At 41.6% G+C, this 19,371-nt stretch overlaps 1 protein-coding gene across 15 annotated transcripts in view; it reads left to right on the forward strand.

The window, feature by feature from the left end:
* KIAA1217 (KIAA1217 ortholog) overlaps nt 1-19,371 on the forward strand; it is a 514,478-nt gene that overhangs the window by 464,849 nt on the left and 30,258 nt on the right. For 14 of the 15 annotated variants that reach the window (XM_069729573.1, XM_069729574.1, XM_069729562.1 and 11 more), the window contains 2 exons: nt 10,282-10,386; nt 13,192-13,244. In XM_069729573.1, the coding sequence (XP_069585674.1) occupies nt 10,282-10,386; nt 13,192-13,244 (158 nt within the window). The remainder of the gene's footprint in view (nt 1-10,281; nt 10,387-13,191; nt 13,245-19,371) is intronic. The other variant, XM_069729563.1, reaches the window with a different exon arrangement.

Consider the following 19,371-nt stretch of genomic DNA (forward strand, 5'->3'; position numbering starts at 1 on the left):
TGGTCACAGAAGGTGCAAAAAGTGTCAGAGAACCTCCAAAAGCAGATGAGTGGAAGCATGTGACCAAAAGAAGCAAGAAGACCATGGAGAAATCACCAACCACACAACCGAAGAACCAATATCAAATCTTTGTAGAGGATGAAGATGGCACACCTAAGAATGAAGCAATACCAGCAAGCAAAAAAGAAAAGGGCACACAGCAACAAGTGACAGCAAAAAGTACAGCCAAGAAGCAACGAAGAGTGGTGGTGGTGGGAGACTCACTACTGAGAGGCACAGAAGCAGCCATCTGCAGACCGGACATAACTGCAAGAGAAGTATGCTGCCTTCCAGGTGCGATGATCAAGGATGTGACCGATAGGATACCAAAGCTCTTCAGCTCCAAGGACGTCCACCCATTTCTTCTGATACATGTTGGCACCAATGACACGGCAAGGAAGGACCTACCGACAATCTGCAAGGACTTTGAAGAGTTGGGGAAGAAAGTAAAGGAACTGGATGCACAGGTAGTTTTTTCTTCTATCCTTCCAGTAGACGGGCATGGCACCAGGAGATGGAACAGGATCCTTGATGCAAACAACTGGCTAAGACGATGGTGCAGACAACAAGGATTTGGATTCCTGGACCACGGTGTGAATTACTGGTATGATGGACTCCTCGCCAGAGACGGACTACACCTCAACAAACCTGGGAAACACACATTCGCCAGAAGACTCGCTACACTCATCAGGAGGGCGTTAAACTAGAAGAAGAGGGGACGGGAAGAAAAACATTAGACTCGAACAAAGACGACCCAGGAAAACATACTCAGAAGGGAGGTAAGAACATTTCTAAAACAATCCACAGTGAGGAGATTGGAACAAAACAAAATCCTCTGAACTGCATGCTCGCAAACGCCAGAAGCCTGACAAACAAGATGGAAGAACTAGAAGCAGAAATATCTACAGGTAACTTTGACATAGTGGGAATAACCGAGACATGGTTAGATGAAAGCTATGACTGGGCAGTTAACTTACAGGGTTACAGTCTGTTTAGAAAGGATCGTAAAAATCGGAGAGGAGGAGGGGTTTGTCTCTATGTAAAGTCTTGTCTAAAGTCCACTTTAAGGGAGGATATTAGCGAAGGGAATGAGGATGTCGAGTCCATATGGGTTGAAATTCATGGAGGGAAAAATGGTAACAAAATTCTCATTGGGGTCTGTTACAAACCCCCAAATATAACAGAAAGCATGGAAAGTCTACTTCTAAAGCAGATAGATGAAGCTGCAACCCATAATGAGGTCCTGGTTATGGGGGACTTTAACTACCCGGATATTAACTGGGAAACAGAAACCTGTGAAACCCATAAAGGCAACAGGTTTCTGCTAATAACCAAGAAAAATTATCTTTCACAATTGGTACAGAATCCAACCAGAGGAGCAGCACTTTTAGACCTAATACTATCTAATAGACCTGACAGAATAACAAATCTGCAGGTGGTTGGGCATTTAGGAAATAGCGACCACAATATTGTGCAGTTTCACCTGTCTTTCACTAGGGGGACTTGTCAGGGAGTCACAAAAACATTGAACTTTAGGAAGGCAAAGTTTGAACAGCTTAGAGATGCCCTTAATCTGGTAGACTGGGACAATATCCTCAGAAATGAGAATACAGATAATAAATGGGAAATGTTTAAGAACATCCTAAATAGGCAGTGTAAGCGGTTTATACCTTGTGGGAATAAAAGGACTAGAAATAGGAAAAACCCAATGTGGCTAAACAAAGAAGTAAGACAGGCAATTAACAGTAAAAAGAAAGCATTTGCACTACTAAAGCAGGATGGCACCATTGAAGCTCTAAAAAACTATAGGGAGAAAAATACTTTATCTAAAAAACTAATTAAAGCTGCCAAAAAGGAAACAGAGAAGCACATTGCTAAGGAGAGTAAAACTAATCCCAAACTGTTCTTCAACTATATCAATAGTAAAAGAATAAAAACTGAAAATGTAGGCCCCTTAAAAAATAGTGAGGAAAGAATGGTTGTAGATGACGAGGAAAAAGCTAACATATTAAACACCTTCTTCTCCACGGTATTCACGGTGGAAAATGAAATGCTAGGTGAAATCCCAAGAAACAATGAAAACCCTATATTAAGGGTCACCAATCTAACCCAAGAAGAGGTGCGAAACCGGCTAAATAAGATTAAAATAGATAAATCTCCGGGTCCGGATGGCATACACCCACGAGTACTAAGAGAACTAAGTAATGTAATAGATAAACCATTATTTCTTATTTTTAGGGACTCTATAGCGACAGGGTCTGTTCCGCAGGACTGGCGCATAGCAAATGTGGTGCCAATATTCAAAAAGGGCTCTAAAAGTGAACCTGGAAATTATAGGCCAATAAGTCTAACCTCTATTGTTGGTAAAATATTTGAAGGGTTTCTGAGGGATGTTATTCTGGATTATCTCAATGAGAATAACTGTTTAACTCCATATCAGCATGGGTTTATGAGAAATCGCTCCTGTCAAACCAATCTAATCAGTTTTTATGAAGAGGTAAGCTATAGGCTGGACCACGGTGAGTCATTGGACGTGGTATATCTCGATTTTTCCAAAGCGTTTGATACCGTGCCGCACAAGAGGTTGGTACACAAAATGAGAATGCTTGGTCTGGGGGAAAATGTGTGTAAATGGGTTAGTAACTGGCTTAGTGATAGAAAGCAGAGGGTGGTTATAAATGGTATAGTCTCTAACTGGGTCGCTGTGACCAGTGGGGTACCACAGGGGTCAGTATTGGGACCTGTTCTCTTCAACATATTCATTAATGATCTGGTAGAAGGTTTACACAGTAAAATATCGATATTTGCAGATGATACAAAACTATGTAAAGCAGTTAATACAAGAGAAGATAGTATTCTGCTACAGATGGATCTGGATAAGTTGGAAACTTGGGCTGAAAGGTGGCAGATGAGGTTTAACAATGATAAATGTAAGGTTATACACATGGGAAGAAGGAATCAATATCACCATTACACACTGAACGGGAAACCACTGGGTAAATCTGACAGGGAGAAGGACTTGGGGATCCTAGTTAATGATAAACTTACCTGGAGCAGCCAGTGCCAGGCAGCAGCTGCCAAGGCAAACAGGATCATGGGGTGCATTAAAAGAGGTCTGGATACACATGATGAGAGCATTATACTGCCTCTGTACAAATCCCTAGTTAGACCGCACATGGAGTACTGTGTCCAGTTTTGGGCACCGGTGCTCAGGAAGGATATAATGGAACTAGAGAGAGTACAAAGGAGGGCAACAAAATTAATAAAGGGGATGGGAGAACTACAATACCCAGATAGATTAGCGAAATTAGGATTATTTAGTCTAGAAAAAAGACGACTGAGGGGCGATCTAATAACCATGTATAAGTATATAAGGGGACAATACAAATATCTCGCTGAGGATCTGTTTATACCAAGGAAGGTGACGGGCACAAGAGGGCATTCTTTGCGTCTGGAGGAGAGAAGGTTTTTCCACCAACATAGAAGAGGATTCTTTACTGTTAGGGCAGTGAGAATCTGGAATTGCTTGCCTGAGGAGGTGGTGATGGCGAACTCAGTCGAGGGGTTCAAGAGAGGCCTGGATGTCTTCCTGGAGCAGAACAATATTGTATCATACAATTATTAGGTTCTGTAGAAGGACGTAGATCTGGGGATTTATTATAATGGAATATAGGCTGAACTGGATGGACAAATGTCTTTTTTCGGCCTTACTAACTATGTTACTATGTTACTATGTTACTGTATGGCTCTGTTATTCCAGCACTGTATGACACTGTTATCCCAGTACTGTATGGCACTGTTATTCCAGCACTGTATGGCTCTGGTATTCCAGCACTGTATGGCACTGTTATTCCAGCACTGTATGGCACTGTTATTCCAGCACTGTATGGCTCTGTTATTCCAGCACTGTATGGCACTGTTATACCAGCACTGTATGGCTCTGTTATTCCAGCACTGTATAGCTCTGTTATTCCAACACTGTATGGCACTGTTATTCCAGCACTGTATGGCTCTGTTATTCCAGCACTGTATGCCACTGTTATACCAGCACTGTATGGCTCTTTTATTCCAGCACTGTATGGCACTGTTATTCCAGCACTGTATGGCACTGTTATTCCAGCACTGTATGACCCTGTTATTCCAGCACTGTATAACACTGTTATTCCAGCACTGTATGGCCCTGTTATTCCAGCACTGTATGGCTCTGGTATTCCAGCACTGTATGGCTCTGTTATTCCAGCACTGTATGGCACTGTTATTTCAGCACTGTATGGCACTGTTATTCCAGCACTGTATGGCTCTGTTATTCCAGCACTGTATGGCACTATTATTCCAGCACTGTATGGCTCTGTTATTCCAGCACTGTATGGCTCTGTTATTCCAGCACTGTATGGCACTGTTATTCCAGCACTGTATGGCTCTGTTATACCAGCACTGTATGGCTTTTTTTCCAGCACTGTTTGGCACTGTTATTCCAGCACTGTATGGCACTGTTATTCCAGCAATGTATGGCTCTGGTATTCCAGCACTGTATGGCACTATTATTACAGCACTGTATGGCTCTGTTATTCCAGCACTGTATGCCACTGTTATACCAGCACTGTATGGCACTGTTATTCCAGCACTGTGTGGCCCTGTTATTCCAGCACTGTATAGCTCTGTTATTCCAGCACTGTATGGCACTGTTATTCCAGCACTGTATGGCTCTGTTATTCCAGCACTGTGTGGCCCTGTTATTCCAGCACTGTATAGCTCTGTTATTCCAGCACTGTATGGCACTGTTATTTCAGCACTGTATGACCCTGTTATTCCAGCACTGTATGACACTGTTATTCCAGCACTGTATGGCACTGTTATTCCAGCACTGTAAGGCACTGCTATTCCAGCACTGTATGGCCCAGTTATTCCAGCACTGTATGGCACTGTTATTCCAGCACTGTATGGCACTTTTATTCCAGCACTTTATGGCTCTGTTATTCCAGCACTGTATGGCTCTTTTATTCCAGCACTGTATGGCTCTGTTATTCCAGCACTGTATGACACTGTTATCCCAGCACTGAATGGCACTGTTATTCCAGCAGTGTATGGCACTGTTATTCTAGCACTGTATGACACTGTTATTCCAGCACTGTATGGCACTGTTATACCAGCACTGTATGGCATTGTTATTCCAGCAGTGTATGGCTCTGTTATTCTAGCACTGTATGACACTGTTATTCCAGCACTGTATGGCACTGTTATTCCAGCACTGTATGGCACTGTTATTCCAGCACTGTATGACCCTGTTATTCCAGCACTGTATGACACTGTTATTCCAGCACTGTATGACACTGTTATTCCAGCACTTTATGACACTGTTATTCCAGCACTGTATGACACTGTTATTCCAGCACTGTATGGCACTATTATTCCAGCACTGTATGGCCCTGTTATTCTAGCACTGTATGGCCCTGTTATTCCAGCACTGTATGGCTCTGTTATTCTAGCACTGTATGACACTGTTATTCCAGCACTTTATGACACTGTTATTCCAGCACTGTATGGCACTGTTATTCCAGCACTGTATGACACTGTTATTCCAGCACTTTATGACACTGTTATTCTAGCACTGTATGACACTGTTATTCCAGCACTGTATGGCACTGTTATTCCAGCACTGTATGGCCCTGTTATTCTAGCACTGTATGGCCCTGTTATTCCAGCACTCTGTGGCCCTGTTATTCCAGCACTGTATGGCTCTGTTATTCTAGCACTGTATGACACTGTTATTCCAGCACTTTATGACACTGTTATTCCAGCACTGTATGACACTGTTATTCCAACACTGTATGGCACTGTTATTTTGGCACACTATGGTAGAGTTATATATTTTCAGTTATACAGTGTTATAAGTTTTGGTATTTAAGTGCTGTATTGTTTTGGTATTAAATGGCAGTATTATTTGGCATTGTTAGTTCAGCACTGTATGGCCCTGTTATGTGGACACAGCATTGAATTCATGTGTTCAATTATGTGTCAGACTTCCTCCATAGTGGCAGGATTTAGGTGCTATATTATTTTGGCGCTGCATGGTAATATTATGCGGTAACGTTAATTCGTCACTGGATCGCAGTACTATTTTTGCACAGTATATTTAGTTACATGATCCCGCTCTATAGCGGTAGTATTTGGTCACTCTGTTGTGTGACGGTATTACTTGCTCGCTGTGTAAAGCTGCTTTTTCTAGTTTGTTACTTGAATTTCAATGTTTAATTTTACTTTATGTCAAATTTCTGGGGGTTTAACATATAGTAGAAAACAAACGGAATGGTTTAATGCTTTCCACCTGACTAGAAAACAGACAAGTGAATGACAGTATGTAGAAAAATGTTATTATCTCTGCTGTCAGTCAGCATCCTGTAAACATAGGTGTCTGTTCGGGAATGGCTGGAGCCGTCGCATCTCTTCCCTAATCTCCAGTGCTCGGCACACAGTGATAATAACACCCTGAACTTCTCTGTTCCCGATGGAGTCAAATATGAGGAATTTTACATCACTTTCCTTTCATCTTCTCTCACCACATCTCAAATAATAGAATTTCGCGACAGGAAAAAAAAAAAACAGATAGTTTTCACATTTCTACCCCAATTCCGAGTCGTTTTTTTTTTTTTTTTGCCAGAAATGATATATGCTGTGGTTTACCAGCGAAAGCCAAGATCATCCTTGAAAAGTCATAATTTACTTAAAGCTCAGAATTGTTTCCAGATTTCTCAACCTAGAAATAGACCGGGATCCTCACTGTGCAGCTTAGAAAACATATATCTTGTCCTACAGCCGGACTTTATGGCCGCTTCAAGAAGGAAATGTCATCTCTTTATTATGAAATCTTAATCTAAATTAAATGACTTTTTTGACAAATTTGACATAGTCGAGATTTCATCCAAAGCTTGGTCAATATTTTCTACAAAGAAAAAGTTTATTTTGGGTAGTATGATTCATTTCTTTAAGGAGACCCTGAACATTGCCACTGATCTAGGGCCATCACTTGTCCCAAAAATGAGGCTCTAAAATGCCCCCATTTAAATGGAACAATTATTGCGCATTCATTGTCTATGGCAGAGGTGTCAAACTGCATTCCTCGAGGGCTGCAAACAGGTCATGTTCTGGATTTCCTTAGTATTGCACAGGTGATGGAATCATTCTGTGCAGGTGATTAAATTATCACCTGTGCAACACAAGGAAATCCTGAAAACATGACCTGTTTGCAGCCCTCGAGGAATGCAGTTTGACACCTCTGGTCTATGGGGTTTCTGAACCAGACCCTTAAAGAGGACTTTCCCATGGATTTTGTTGTATAAACCCTATTCCAATTGTCACTGATCTACAGATTCTGGGACAGTTTTTCTTTTTCTTGTGCGCTCCTCCATTCCAAAGTTATGACCTCCGATGATAATTTTTTCATTAACCAACTGGGCGTGTACCTCAGAACATCGATGTGCGTATGGCTGCGTTTTGATTGGTCAGCATCAGAGGGGAAAAAGGAAATGCCCACAGAGAAGCTCTGGGAGTATAAGCCCAGTTGGTTGAAGGGAGAATGTGCACCATTATTACATGGGCAAATATCGTTGGAATGGAGGGGCACAGACGAAAAAGGACGACTGTTCCCGAATTAGAGCAGCAGTGCTAATTGAAAGAAATTGAAATAAAAAAAAAATCCAGTCAAAGGTCCTCTTTAAGGTCAGGAGACACCAGATGTTCATTTACACCAAAGATACATTTTCTAGTCTTCGGATTTACTATCGGTTCAGATCCTTCGGCAGGATTAAATACTTGCATCTCTATATATTTAACCCCTTAATGACCGCCAATACGTCTTTTAACTGACCTGACATATAAGAGAATGGCCTCCGCATACAGGTGACAATCCAGCATCTGTCGGTTGTACACTATAGCTGACAACTTTCTGCATCAGCCACGATAAGTGTTTGCACCGTCAATATCTGTTTAACCCCTTAGATGCTGCTGTCAATAGTGATTACATCATTATAAATGGTTAACAGAGTGTGGGGGCTTCCTCTTTGTCCCAATTGGTGCCCTCAGATCATGATTTTGTGGTTCTGATGTTTGCCATGGCAATTCACGACCAAATAGCGGCCTTAGAGTCTGACTGCTGTAGTAATCTGTTCAGAAGTTAGAGGTATTTAGGTGGTAAAAATACACATTTTCATTTCTGTCATGCCACTTTGCATTAATTCCTGTAAAGCACCTGAAGAGTTAATAAACTACCTGACTGCAGTTTTCAATATGTCAGGGTGTGCCGTTTTTAAAATGGTATCACATTTGGGGGTTTCCCAATATATGAAACCCCTAAAATCACTTCAAACATGGATAAGTCCCTAAAAAAATAAATTCAGTAAATTTCTTTGAAAAAAATGAAAAATTGCTGCTACAGTTTTAATCCTCCTAAAATGCTAACAAAATAAAAGAACATTTTACAAATGGTGCTGATGTAAAGCAGGCATGAGGGAAATGTTATTTATTAATGTTTTGCTGTGGTATGACCATCTGGATTAAAGGGATAATCATTCAAAGTTTGAAAATTGCTAATTTTTTTAAATTTTTCTCAAATGTTTGATATTTTTTATAAATAAACACAAAACATATTGACCTAAATTTACCATTAACATTAAGTATAATTTGTCATGAAAAAACAATCTCAAAATTACTGGGATTTGTTGAAGCGTTCCAGAGTTATTACCACATAAAGTGACACTGGTCAGATTTCAAAAATTTGGCTCCGTCACTAAGGGGTTAACGCTTAGGCTTCTTTTACACTTGCCGTGTATTTGCGGCCCGTTTTTGCAGCCCCAATAGATTTGTATGGGGCTGCAAAACCGGGCCGCATAAATTTGTTGGAGCGCCGTACACCGTATGGCCGTGAGGACCGTATTTACTTACGGCCGTGAAAAATTATCGAGCCTGCTCGATATTTTTCACGGCTTATGGACACGAGCAAAACAATGGAAGCTTGTTTTTGAGGTGCACTATCAAGAATGTATTTGCGGATTGCCGATTTTTTTCCCCCCTACTTTTTCCCTTCTATTGTAAACCAGAAAAACGGTGATCCACAAGGTTTTTGCGGCCCATTTTTGTAGCAGACCGTGAAAATGATGGCAATACGGCCCGCAAAAACGGGCCGCAAAAATCACGGCAAGTGTAAACGAAGCCTAAGGCTCATGAATTTTTGTCTATATGGCTTTTAGCTATGGAAATACTATTTGCCTTTTTTTTAATAATGCTATTCCAAAAGTGCACTGCTATAAAGTCTCCCTATGAGCACCCAATATTGTAGACAGACATTTTTCTAAACACTTTTTTTATTTGAAGAGTTTTGAACTTTTGTTGATTATTGGTTTGGTTAATTGGTTAATATATAGTTAGCGGAGATAGGCTTTGTGGCCAAGACCAGGGCTGTACAGCAACATAATGCCTTAGGTAAGAGATGGAGACTTCAAATATGTGAGATGAAGCTAAGTGGGTGGTTGTTGGGAAAGATGGCCACCGGTAAGCCTAGCTCTCCAGCCCACAAGTAATTTGGTGTATACACTCATCATCCCATCACAATGACGCAATACTCAGGACTGGACTTTTAAGATCAGTGATAGAATGTATTTGTAATGGTCAGTTCTTAAATGTGAATTAAGGATAGGATTATGTTATCTGCATCCATAATTTTGATCTTACCCTCCATCAATGGTTCCCAGAAGACACAATCATATTTCATCCCCTTCCACCCTATTGTTGAGTTTCTATTTCGAAAAAAAAAATCTGTTTTTTTTTTTAATGTCTGACTATCTGTATGTAACGGTTAGACTGTAATTTGTGACCACCACTTAAAGGGTTAGTTCTTTAAACAACTTTTATCACTTATCCACAGGATAGAGAATAAATGTGCGATCTCTTTTGATCTGGACTGCTGAGACCTCCCACTAATCACAAGGTCAAAGTCCTCTGTGTGATGGAGCAGTAGTGAGCATGTGTGACCACTGCTCCTATAGACCATGAATGGGTCAGTGGTTGCACATGCTCACTAGTGCTGCGATCATACTGGAAACCTGTGCTCGTTATTGGCACTTATAGTCTCTTCTATTACCTATAAAAGTTGTTTTTTGGACCACTCTTTCAATCCAGATAATTTTTAGTTTATTTTTATATTATTTTTTTTAATTACATGGCAGATTCTGGTCTTCCCTTGTTTTGCAGAGAGAGGATGCATGCCATGGAGAAACAGATTGCTAGTCTTACTGGCCTGGTTCAGAATGCACTTTTAAAAGGGCCCAGCCCAAGCAGCAATAAGGATGCACCTGGGTAAATATGTGAACGATTTTCATTTTTCGTCTAGCCCATACCCAGGGAGGAATTTATTATGTTGGCTGTAATATTAGTGGGTTTGGTCAAAAATGTTTGAAACTGCAAACATAGAGTAGCTGCGATGTCACCTCCAGAAGTGTGCAGCCTGGAAATTGCTGGAGATTTATGAATAATTTGACTTGTGGGATTTTACCATTGAGGGGTGTGTCCCTGCACACTCTGACTCCGTCCAATCAGTGCTGACTGTGCAGTGACACGCCCCTTTGATAAGCGGAATGCTACGACAGGTGTCAGTTAATTCAAATTCAAATATTTAGAAGGAAAAACAGAAGAAACCGAACAACACAAAGCTCCAGAAACGAAGCTCTGGAATTGTTACTTTCTGCGGAATGCAAATATTTACCAACACCGACAAGCAACAAGTGGTGACTGGTCCCCCTTTAAGGGAATTTGTTACCCGGTTTTTGATTTGTCAGTAGTTTTGGTAACATTACACTTTATTAAGTGCAGCAATGAACCGAGTACTGGAGTCCTCTCCACTATGTGTGCAGCCCAGAAAGTCCTCGATATTCCTAAGCTGACCGTCTCCCGTTCATTTCCAGTTTTCTACCTATGCACAGTAGAAGTAAAAAAATGCAAAACAGCCGCAGTGCAAGGCAACAGAGGTCTCAGCACTCGACTCTATGTGCTTAATTAAGGGTGATTTTATGAAAATGACTACACAGAGCAGGAGTGGACACAGTCAGAAGAGGGTCTTAGTGAAAAAACAATATATGGGCTCTTTGCAGACCAATCACTCATAATAATGCATAATTTTAGCTGCATTAGAGGTGGAAGTCAGGCCCCCTTACCGTTTGGAGCCCTGCACTGGTTGCACTAATTGTTTATCCTCCCCTGACAGGAAGCTTCCGCTAGCGGCATCTGCATTCAAACAGAATTTTGAAACTTAAAGGGGCTGTCCAGTGTGTGTATGTGTGTATGTGTGTGTATGTGTGTGTGTGTGTGTATATATATATATATATATATATATATATATATAATCGGCTCACTCGGCTGCCCAAGGAGGAAGACACGGTTATACTGCAGCTTTAAGAACTTCCTTTGGTTTATTGTAGGCAGCATAAACCAAGGTGTAGTAAAGAAAAATACAGCCCTCTGGGCAAAACAGGAAAACAAAGCAAAATGGCGGCAGAACAAACACAGTCCTTCTGTGAGCAGTGTTCCTCTCACTCATGGCTGGCAGAACACACACACACTGTTGTTCAGGTTTCCAAGTCCAAGCAACACCTTAATGGAATGCTCCCTCTCCAGGCACATACTGAAAACTGAAAGCTCTGGCCTTCAGCCATTTAAGCCCAGACATTGTGGCTCATCACATGACCCTGACATCACACAGGTCCTGTCAGTACTCTGCAGGTGGAGATACGGTGAACCCCCTCTCACCTGCTCTATGGAGGTCCACTAAAACCAGCCCATAACATAACTCTCATTTTATCCTCTCAACACATAGTGTGCTGGAGGAAACTACTCTGGTTTTACATCACTGACGCCATCATGCGCAGTGACACTTCACAATATATATATATATATATATATATATATATACATATATATATTTTAATTAAAATCTGCCCCATAGGTGTCATAAAATGAAATAGTACAGATACTCAGCAACCAGACATCTGCACTGAACTGACGCCTATTTCCACCACTGGTTTTCTGGCTTCCCCTATCATTGGTGGATGGAGTCAATCAGTGACAACTGGTTGATGTCCTTTCTGAGCCAGGTCCGGTAGGTGAGTATTTGTTCTTTTTGGCGTTATGACTCCCATGGACCCATTTTTAAAGTGTTTTTATTGCATCACTGGAGTGGTGCTACTAATCTAAGTTCCTTGACCCTAGTATTGCCCTCACCAGCTGCCATCTTCAGCTCTTCCTGGCGCCGCTTTGGTCCTGCGAAGCCAACTTGTGACCCCACTTTCTGACTGACCATAAGTCAGGGCAAATGGTCACAAGCTCTCAATATAAGTCTATGAGAGCCTTGTTCTGCCCTGGTTCTGGCTCTTACAGATTTCCATTGAATTGGGTCGCAACCTGCTGGAGACTGAGAGAAGCTGCACTGGGAACAGTTGAAGACGACGGCTGGTAAGTATAATGTAAAGGCAGGAAACTTACTTTAGAAGCACCTCTCCAGCGCTGCAATAGACAAAAAAACCACTGGTGTGGTGCTTTAATCTAAAGACAAATATGTAGTGGACATCCCTTTTAAATCTATGGCTATGCAGGGAGTTTGGAACTTTGCATCAGAAATTCATTTTCGATTCGTACAAATTATAAAAAATGAAAGTGCTAGACGCTCTATTCGCCCACTTTCCAATTGCCGGAGTACTGTTATTTTCCAATCTTGGATGCAATTATTTAGTATTTTGTCTGCATGGTTTGAGCGTGGAGGAGAATAGCTGCAGAGGACATATAGCTTTTGACAAAAAAAATCCCCCCCATGAAATAAAAGGTGTTTATGCATGTGATACATTAACTTTTCTAACACACTCTTACAGCAGTGGGTAACATAAACATTGGTCTCTATTTGGAGGACTTTGATAACCATCTGTAATATCATTTGTGCTCCTAAATATTATGGAATATAGATTTGGAAAGTTCATGTTTCCAGTCTGTATCACGTAAAAGATTGGCATTATTGAGTGTATCGACAATCCATGACTCCATTGGAATAACTCAGGGTCTATTCTTTCTCCTGTTTCGATATTATATTAGCTGATCTTTCTGTTTTCCTTATTGCAGTGAAAAAGTCATAAAGTCTGCGAGCAGCACTCCGCCGGTCACCGACAGCTCAGGTACAGTGGCTTTAGTGTGGTCTTTTTTTTACGTTTTGCTTATTTTTTTTGTACAGAATTTGCAATCAAATTTTAATGTACGTGACTCAGAGGAAGTGGTCTACTCCTGGCCAAGGGCCGTCGGCTACTGGCCCAATGCCTAAAAGACTAACTCAGCCCCGCAGTAAATGTTAATACAGCTCTAAACTATTCCCTTGGCCTTCCCAGCCAAACAGAAGGACTGTGGGACCTGAAATGGCACTACGAGAACATTTAAGAGCAAGTTCTACTTCCAGCACCTAATAAACAAAGGCAATTAGATCTGAATTCAGCTTAAATGAGCGTTTATGGAGTTGTCCCTAATGTGGGGGGCACTGTGGACATCTAAACTGGGGCATGCGAAAAATTTGCAATAATGTCTGCTTGTTGTGGTCCTTGTACTTTTGTAAATCCCTTATCTTAAGCTCTACAAAAGATAGATCCCATTAGATCCTGGTTTACAGTTAAGGTACCTTCACACTGAGCAACATTAGAACGATAATGATAGCGATCCGTGACGTTGCAGCGTCCTGGATAGCGATATCGTTGTGTTTGACACGCAGCAGCGATCTGGATCCTGCTGTGACATCGCTGGTCGGAGCTAGAAGGCCAGAACTTTATTTCGTCGCTGGATCTCCCGCTGACATCGCTGAATCTGCGTGTGTGACGCCGATCCAGTGATGTCTTCACTGGTAGCCAGGGTAAACATTGGGTTACTAAGCGCAGGGCCGCGCTTAGTAACCCGATGTTTACCCTGGTTACCAGTGTAAATGTAAAAAAAAACAAACACTACATACTCACATTCCGGTGCCTGTCACATCCCCGGCGTCCGCTTCGCTGCACTCCTCCTGCATCCTGTGTCAGCGCCGGCCGGCCGTAAAGCAGAGCACAGCGGTGACGTCACCACTCTGCTTTACGGCCGGCGCTTACACAGGATGCAGGAGGAGTGCAGGGAAGCGGACTCCGGGGACGTGACAGGCACCGGAATGTGAGTATGTGTTTTTTTTTTTTTTACATTTACAATGGTAACCAGGGTAAACATCGGGTTACTAAGCGCGGCCCTGCGCTTAGTAACCCGATGTTTACCCTGGTTACCCGGGGACTTCGGCATCATTGGTCGCTGGAGAGCTGTCTGTGTGACAGCTCTCCAGCGACCACACAAGGACTTTCCAACGATCACGGCCAGGTCGTATCGCTGGTTGTGATCGTTGGAAAGTTGCTGAGTGTGACGGTACCTTAATACTAATATCTTGAGGGTTTTGTTAGCAGATTCCCCTTAATACAGAGCAATTCTCTAAATTTACTGCTATTCCAAACATATAATGGGGCTAATTCATTAAACTGTTTATACCAGAAATCTGACCGGTTACTGAAAAAAACACAACTATTGACTCTTTGACACAAGTCCTGGTAAGAGGACACCAGGGACGAGGAAAAAATGTCAGTCTAGATAACTAGGGTCCTTTAAACGCTCTAATTTCCGGCCATCGCAAATCAATAGGTTCTTATTTAAAGGGTCTTTTGCATGGGTCAATGCAAACCATATGGGGACAAACAATCCCTGACATTCCGCTGATTACTGGCCTTGCGGACATAGTCAAATGATGGGAAACAAGTTTTCTTACAAAGGCTCATACGGCCAATAACTGTTTTGTGTCAAATGGTTGTTCCCAACATACAAAGTTGACACCTATCCCTATGAGATGTAATAAATTGGGGATCGTTGGAGATCGGACAGCTAATACCACACTTATTTCAAGAAGGGTACCCTGAAATATCAAGTCGGTGGGGAGCTGTGGCCACTGCTTCATTCTTTATGGGACTGGCGGAAAAACCCTAGCCCTGTACTTCTCAATCAGTCACACAGAAAATGTACTAAGTGGTGGCGGCTTTGATGGGGCATTTCAGAGCCCTGTTCTTGGATCAGCGAGGGTTGCAATGGTTGGGTTCCCACCGATCTGCACATTATCACCTATCCTATGAATAGGTGGTAACTTTAATAGTTGGGAATGGTCAAAACTGGCCAGTTATTTTATTCTCGCTTCTCCCCTGAATTTCTTTTTTTAAATCCACCATACAGTACATTCCAGAGACATGGAACCTTTTATTTAATGCAAATTTTTGCATTGGTTTTACCAAAGGGGCGTGGCTTACCGGATTCTTAAGAATGCCCAGATGTCTGGAACTAAGTCGGAATTCTCAGGGGAACAACAGGAAAAAAAATAAGAGCAAAAACTGCCCACTTCTAAACTGGTGAAAGGTCCTATTGGTCCTATTTAAGACACGACCCCTCTAGAGAATTGTTAACATTAATAGAATTATTTGTAATGCTGCAGAACTGATTACGTTGTGATGGTCGGGAATTTAATTCCTTCCTTTATGATATACTGCAAAGCTGAAATAACTGACAATTTTGTGTTAATTTTGTGATAAACATATTTTTCCTGCTTTTTTTATTTCTAAGAAATGAATGATACAATCTTATTGAATGTTATTGGTGACGTCACTGTGTGTATAGATGAGGTCAGCGTCCTGACTAACCCTAAATAGCAAATGTTCTGGGAATGAAAGACACACCCGATCTTATATATAAGTATTTTCTGGTCATGCTCAGATCCTAGTCATAGTAATCTGTAAAGGAAGGAGGGGGAGGAGGTGAGCTGTGACATCACCTATTGGTAATGGTGAATCCTACTGTTTAAAGAGGTGTTACCTTTCAATGTCATCCTGCCTGTGACGGTAATGAGTCTGATGAAAAGTCTTTTGTGCAGAACACAAAGTATGGACATAGTACTAGCCCTGGGACCAGTGTGAAATCTGCAGAACTTCCGATTTTTGTTTTTAATGTAGATAATGATATTGAAAATTGAACAAAAATTCTCTTTAAATGTTGGCCTGTTCATAATTAAGTTACCGTATGTGGGTTACTTATTGATAGAACTGTCAGTGGTTACCAATTAATAGAAAATTCTTTTATATTATCTACCTAATTGATTACGATCGTTCATTGTCTGGGTATAAAAAAAAAGACAAGCTCAGTCAAGTAGCCACAGAAATGCGGTTTGCCGTCCAAAGTAAATTTCCTTTCAGCAGAAAGTGAAGGCGCGTAGTCTGTCGTGCTCAGCACAATGAGCTGGAGGACTGTGATTAACCCATGAGTCTGGGGGATATAAGACCAACGTGAAGACATGCTTCCACCAAGAAGAAATAACAAAACCTCTGACACGATTATTTCACCGCTGTCACCTCTTCACTCACTTTGAGTCGTGTGTTTTGGAGAAGCAAATACAGGAGCCCGAGTTTATTTGTAGGAGCATTTCCAGGCTGGAAGTATTTTATATCAGGAAGAAATCAGCCAACAATTCTCTCAGATGCATTTCTTTTATTTATTTAGTTTATTCACTTATATAGCGTGTAAATTCCACAGTATTTTACTGACATTATCTTTGCTGTCCCCATTGGGGCTCGCAATCTAAATTTGCTGTCAGTCAGTTTTTGGAGTGTGGAAGGAAACCGGAGGAAACCCACGTAACCATGGGGAGAACATACAAACTCCTTGTAGATGTTGTCCTTGGTAGGATTTGAACCCTGGACTCCAGCACTGCAAAATAGTGCTAACCACTGAGCCACCGTGCTGCCCAGTATTCTTTTAGCCTGGGCTGATGTCCATGCTGTAGAGTGGGTGTATCTACAGTACAGACCAAAAGTTTGGGCACACCTTCTCATGTAAAGATTTTTCTGTATTTTCATGACTATGAAAATTGTACATTCACACTGAAGGCATCAAAACTATGAATTAACACATGTGGAATTATATACTTAACAAAAAAGTGTGAAACAACTGAAATTATGTCTTATATTCTAGGTTTTTCAAAGTAGCCACCTTTTGCTTTGATGACTGCTTTGCACACTCTTGGCATTCTCTTGATGAGCTTCAAGAGGTAGTCACCAGGAATGGTCTTCCAACAATTTTGAAGGAGTTCCCAGAGATGCTTAGCACTTGTTGGCCCTTTTGCCTTCACTCTGCGGTCCAGCTCACCCCAAACCATCTTGATTGGGTTCAGGTCTGGTGACTGTGGAGGTCAGGTCATCTGGCGTAGCACCCCATCACTCTCCTTCTTGGTCAAATAGCCCTTACACAGCCTGGAGGTGTGTTTGGGGTAATTGTCTTGTTGAAAAACAAATGATGATCCAACTAAACGCAAACCGGATGGAATAGCATGCTGCTGCAAGATGCTGTGGTAGCCATGCTGGTTCAGTATGCCTTCAATTTTAAATAAATCCCCAACAGTGTCACCAGCAAAGCCCCCCCACACCATCACACCTCCTCCTCCATGCTTCACAGTGGGAACCAGGCATGTAGAGTCCATCCGTTCACCTTTTCTGCGTCACACAAAGACACGGTGGTTGGAACCAAAGATCTCAAATTTTGACTCATCAGACCAAAGCACAGATTTCCACTGGTTTAAGGTCCATTCCTTGTGTTCTTTAGCCCAAACAAATCTCTTCTGCTTGTTGCCTGTCCTTAGCAGTGGTTTCCTAGCAGTTATTTTACCATGAAGGCCTGCTGCACAAAGTCTCCTCTTAACAGTTCTTGTAGAGATGTGTCTGCTGCTAGAACTCTGTGTGGCATTGACCTGGTCTCTAATCTGAGCTGCTGTTAACCTGTGATTTCTGAGGCTGGTGACTCGGATAAACTTATCCTCAGAAGCAGAGGTGACTCCTGGTCTTCCTTTCCTGGGGCGGTCCTCATGTGAGACAGTTTCTTTGTAGCGCTTGATGGTTTTTGCCACTGCACTTGGGGTCACTTTCAAAATTTTTCCAATTTTTCAAACTGACTGACCTTCATTTCGTAAAGTAATGATGGCCACTCGTTTTTCTTTACTTAGCTGCTTTTTTCTTGCCATAATACAAATTTTAACAGTCTATTCAGTAGGACTATCAGCTGTGTATCCACCAGACTTCTGCACAACACAACTGATGGTCCCAACCCCATTTATAAGGCAAGAAATCCCACTTATTAAACCTGACAGGGCACACCTGTGAAGTGAAAACCATTCCCGGTGACTACCTCTTGAAGCTCATCAAGAGAATGCCAAGTGTGTGCAAAGCAGTCATCAAAGCAAAAGGTGGCTACTTTGAAGAACCTAGAATATAAGACATAATTTCAGTTGTTTCACACTTTTTTGTTAAGTATATAATTCCACATGTGTTAATTCATAGTTTTGATGCCTTCAGTGTGAATGTACAATTTTCATAGTCATGAAAATACAGAAAAATCTTTAAATGAGAAGGTGTGTCCAAACTGTTGGTCTGTACTGTATATAATTTCGCCCATGTAGGTCTAGGCAGGTATCTATTTTGTAAGGCTCTATTTGTTCATCTCTACACATTTTGATTTTGGTTGTTCTGCTCCGTCATGGGAACAGAACTAAAAAAAAAAATGGTAGTATCGGATCCGTCTCATGATGGACACGAACAACGCCCAGCAGACCCGATTCATTACAATACGATCCAGTAGATTCCTTTTCTAGTGTGAACCTGACCTAACAGAGGTAGGCCTTTATCTTCCACCCTGTGTAGGTCTTGATCTGCTAACCTGGAAAGGTCTCCTTCTAATATTGGTAGATCTTGATTTTCTAACATGGTTTGGTTTTTATTTCCGAACATGGGTTGTTCTTTTTCTAGATTGGGTAGGTCTTAATCTTCTAGTTTGTGTAGGTTTTCATCTTCTATTCTGGGTAGGTCTTCATCTTCTAGTCTGATTGGTGATTATATCTTTATCTCCTGGGTCTTCTGGATCTTCTATAGATTTAATTTTCTAACCTGGGTCTTTTAGCCAAGTTATGTCCTTATCTTCTGGTCTTGGAAGCTCTTCGTCCTCTATGTTTTATCTTCTAACCTAGGTAGGTCTTTGCTTTCTACCCCATGTAGGACTTTAAATTGATGTCTTGCTGGGTCTTCATCTTCCAGTCTGGGTAGGTTTCGATCTTCTAGTCTGGGTAGGTTTTCATCTAGTCTGGGTGGGTCTTCATCTTCTAGTCTGATTAGCGATTAGGTTTATATCTTCTGGGTTGTCTAGATCTTCCAACTTTGGTAAATTTCATCT

This window comes from Ranitomeya imitator, chromosome 6, assembly GCF_032444005.1.
Source record: "Ranitomeya imitator isolate aRanImi1 chromosome 6, aRanImi1.pri, whole genome shotgun sequence".
NCBI lineage: Eukaryota > Metazoa > Chordata > Amphibia > Anura > Dendrobatidae > Ranitomeya > Ranitomeya imitator.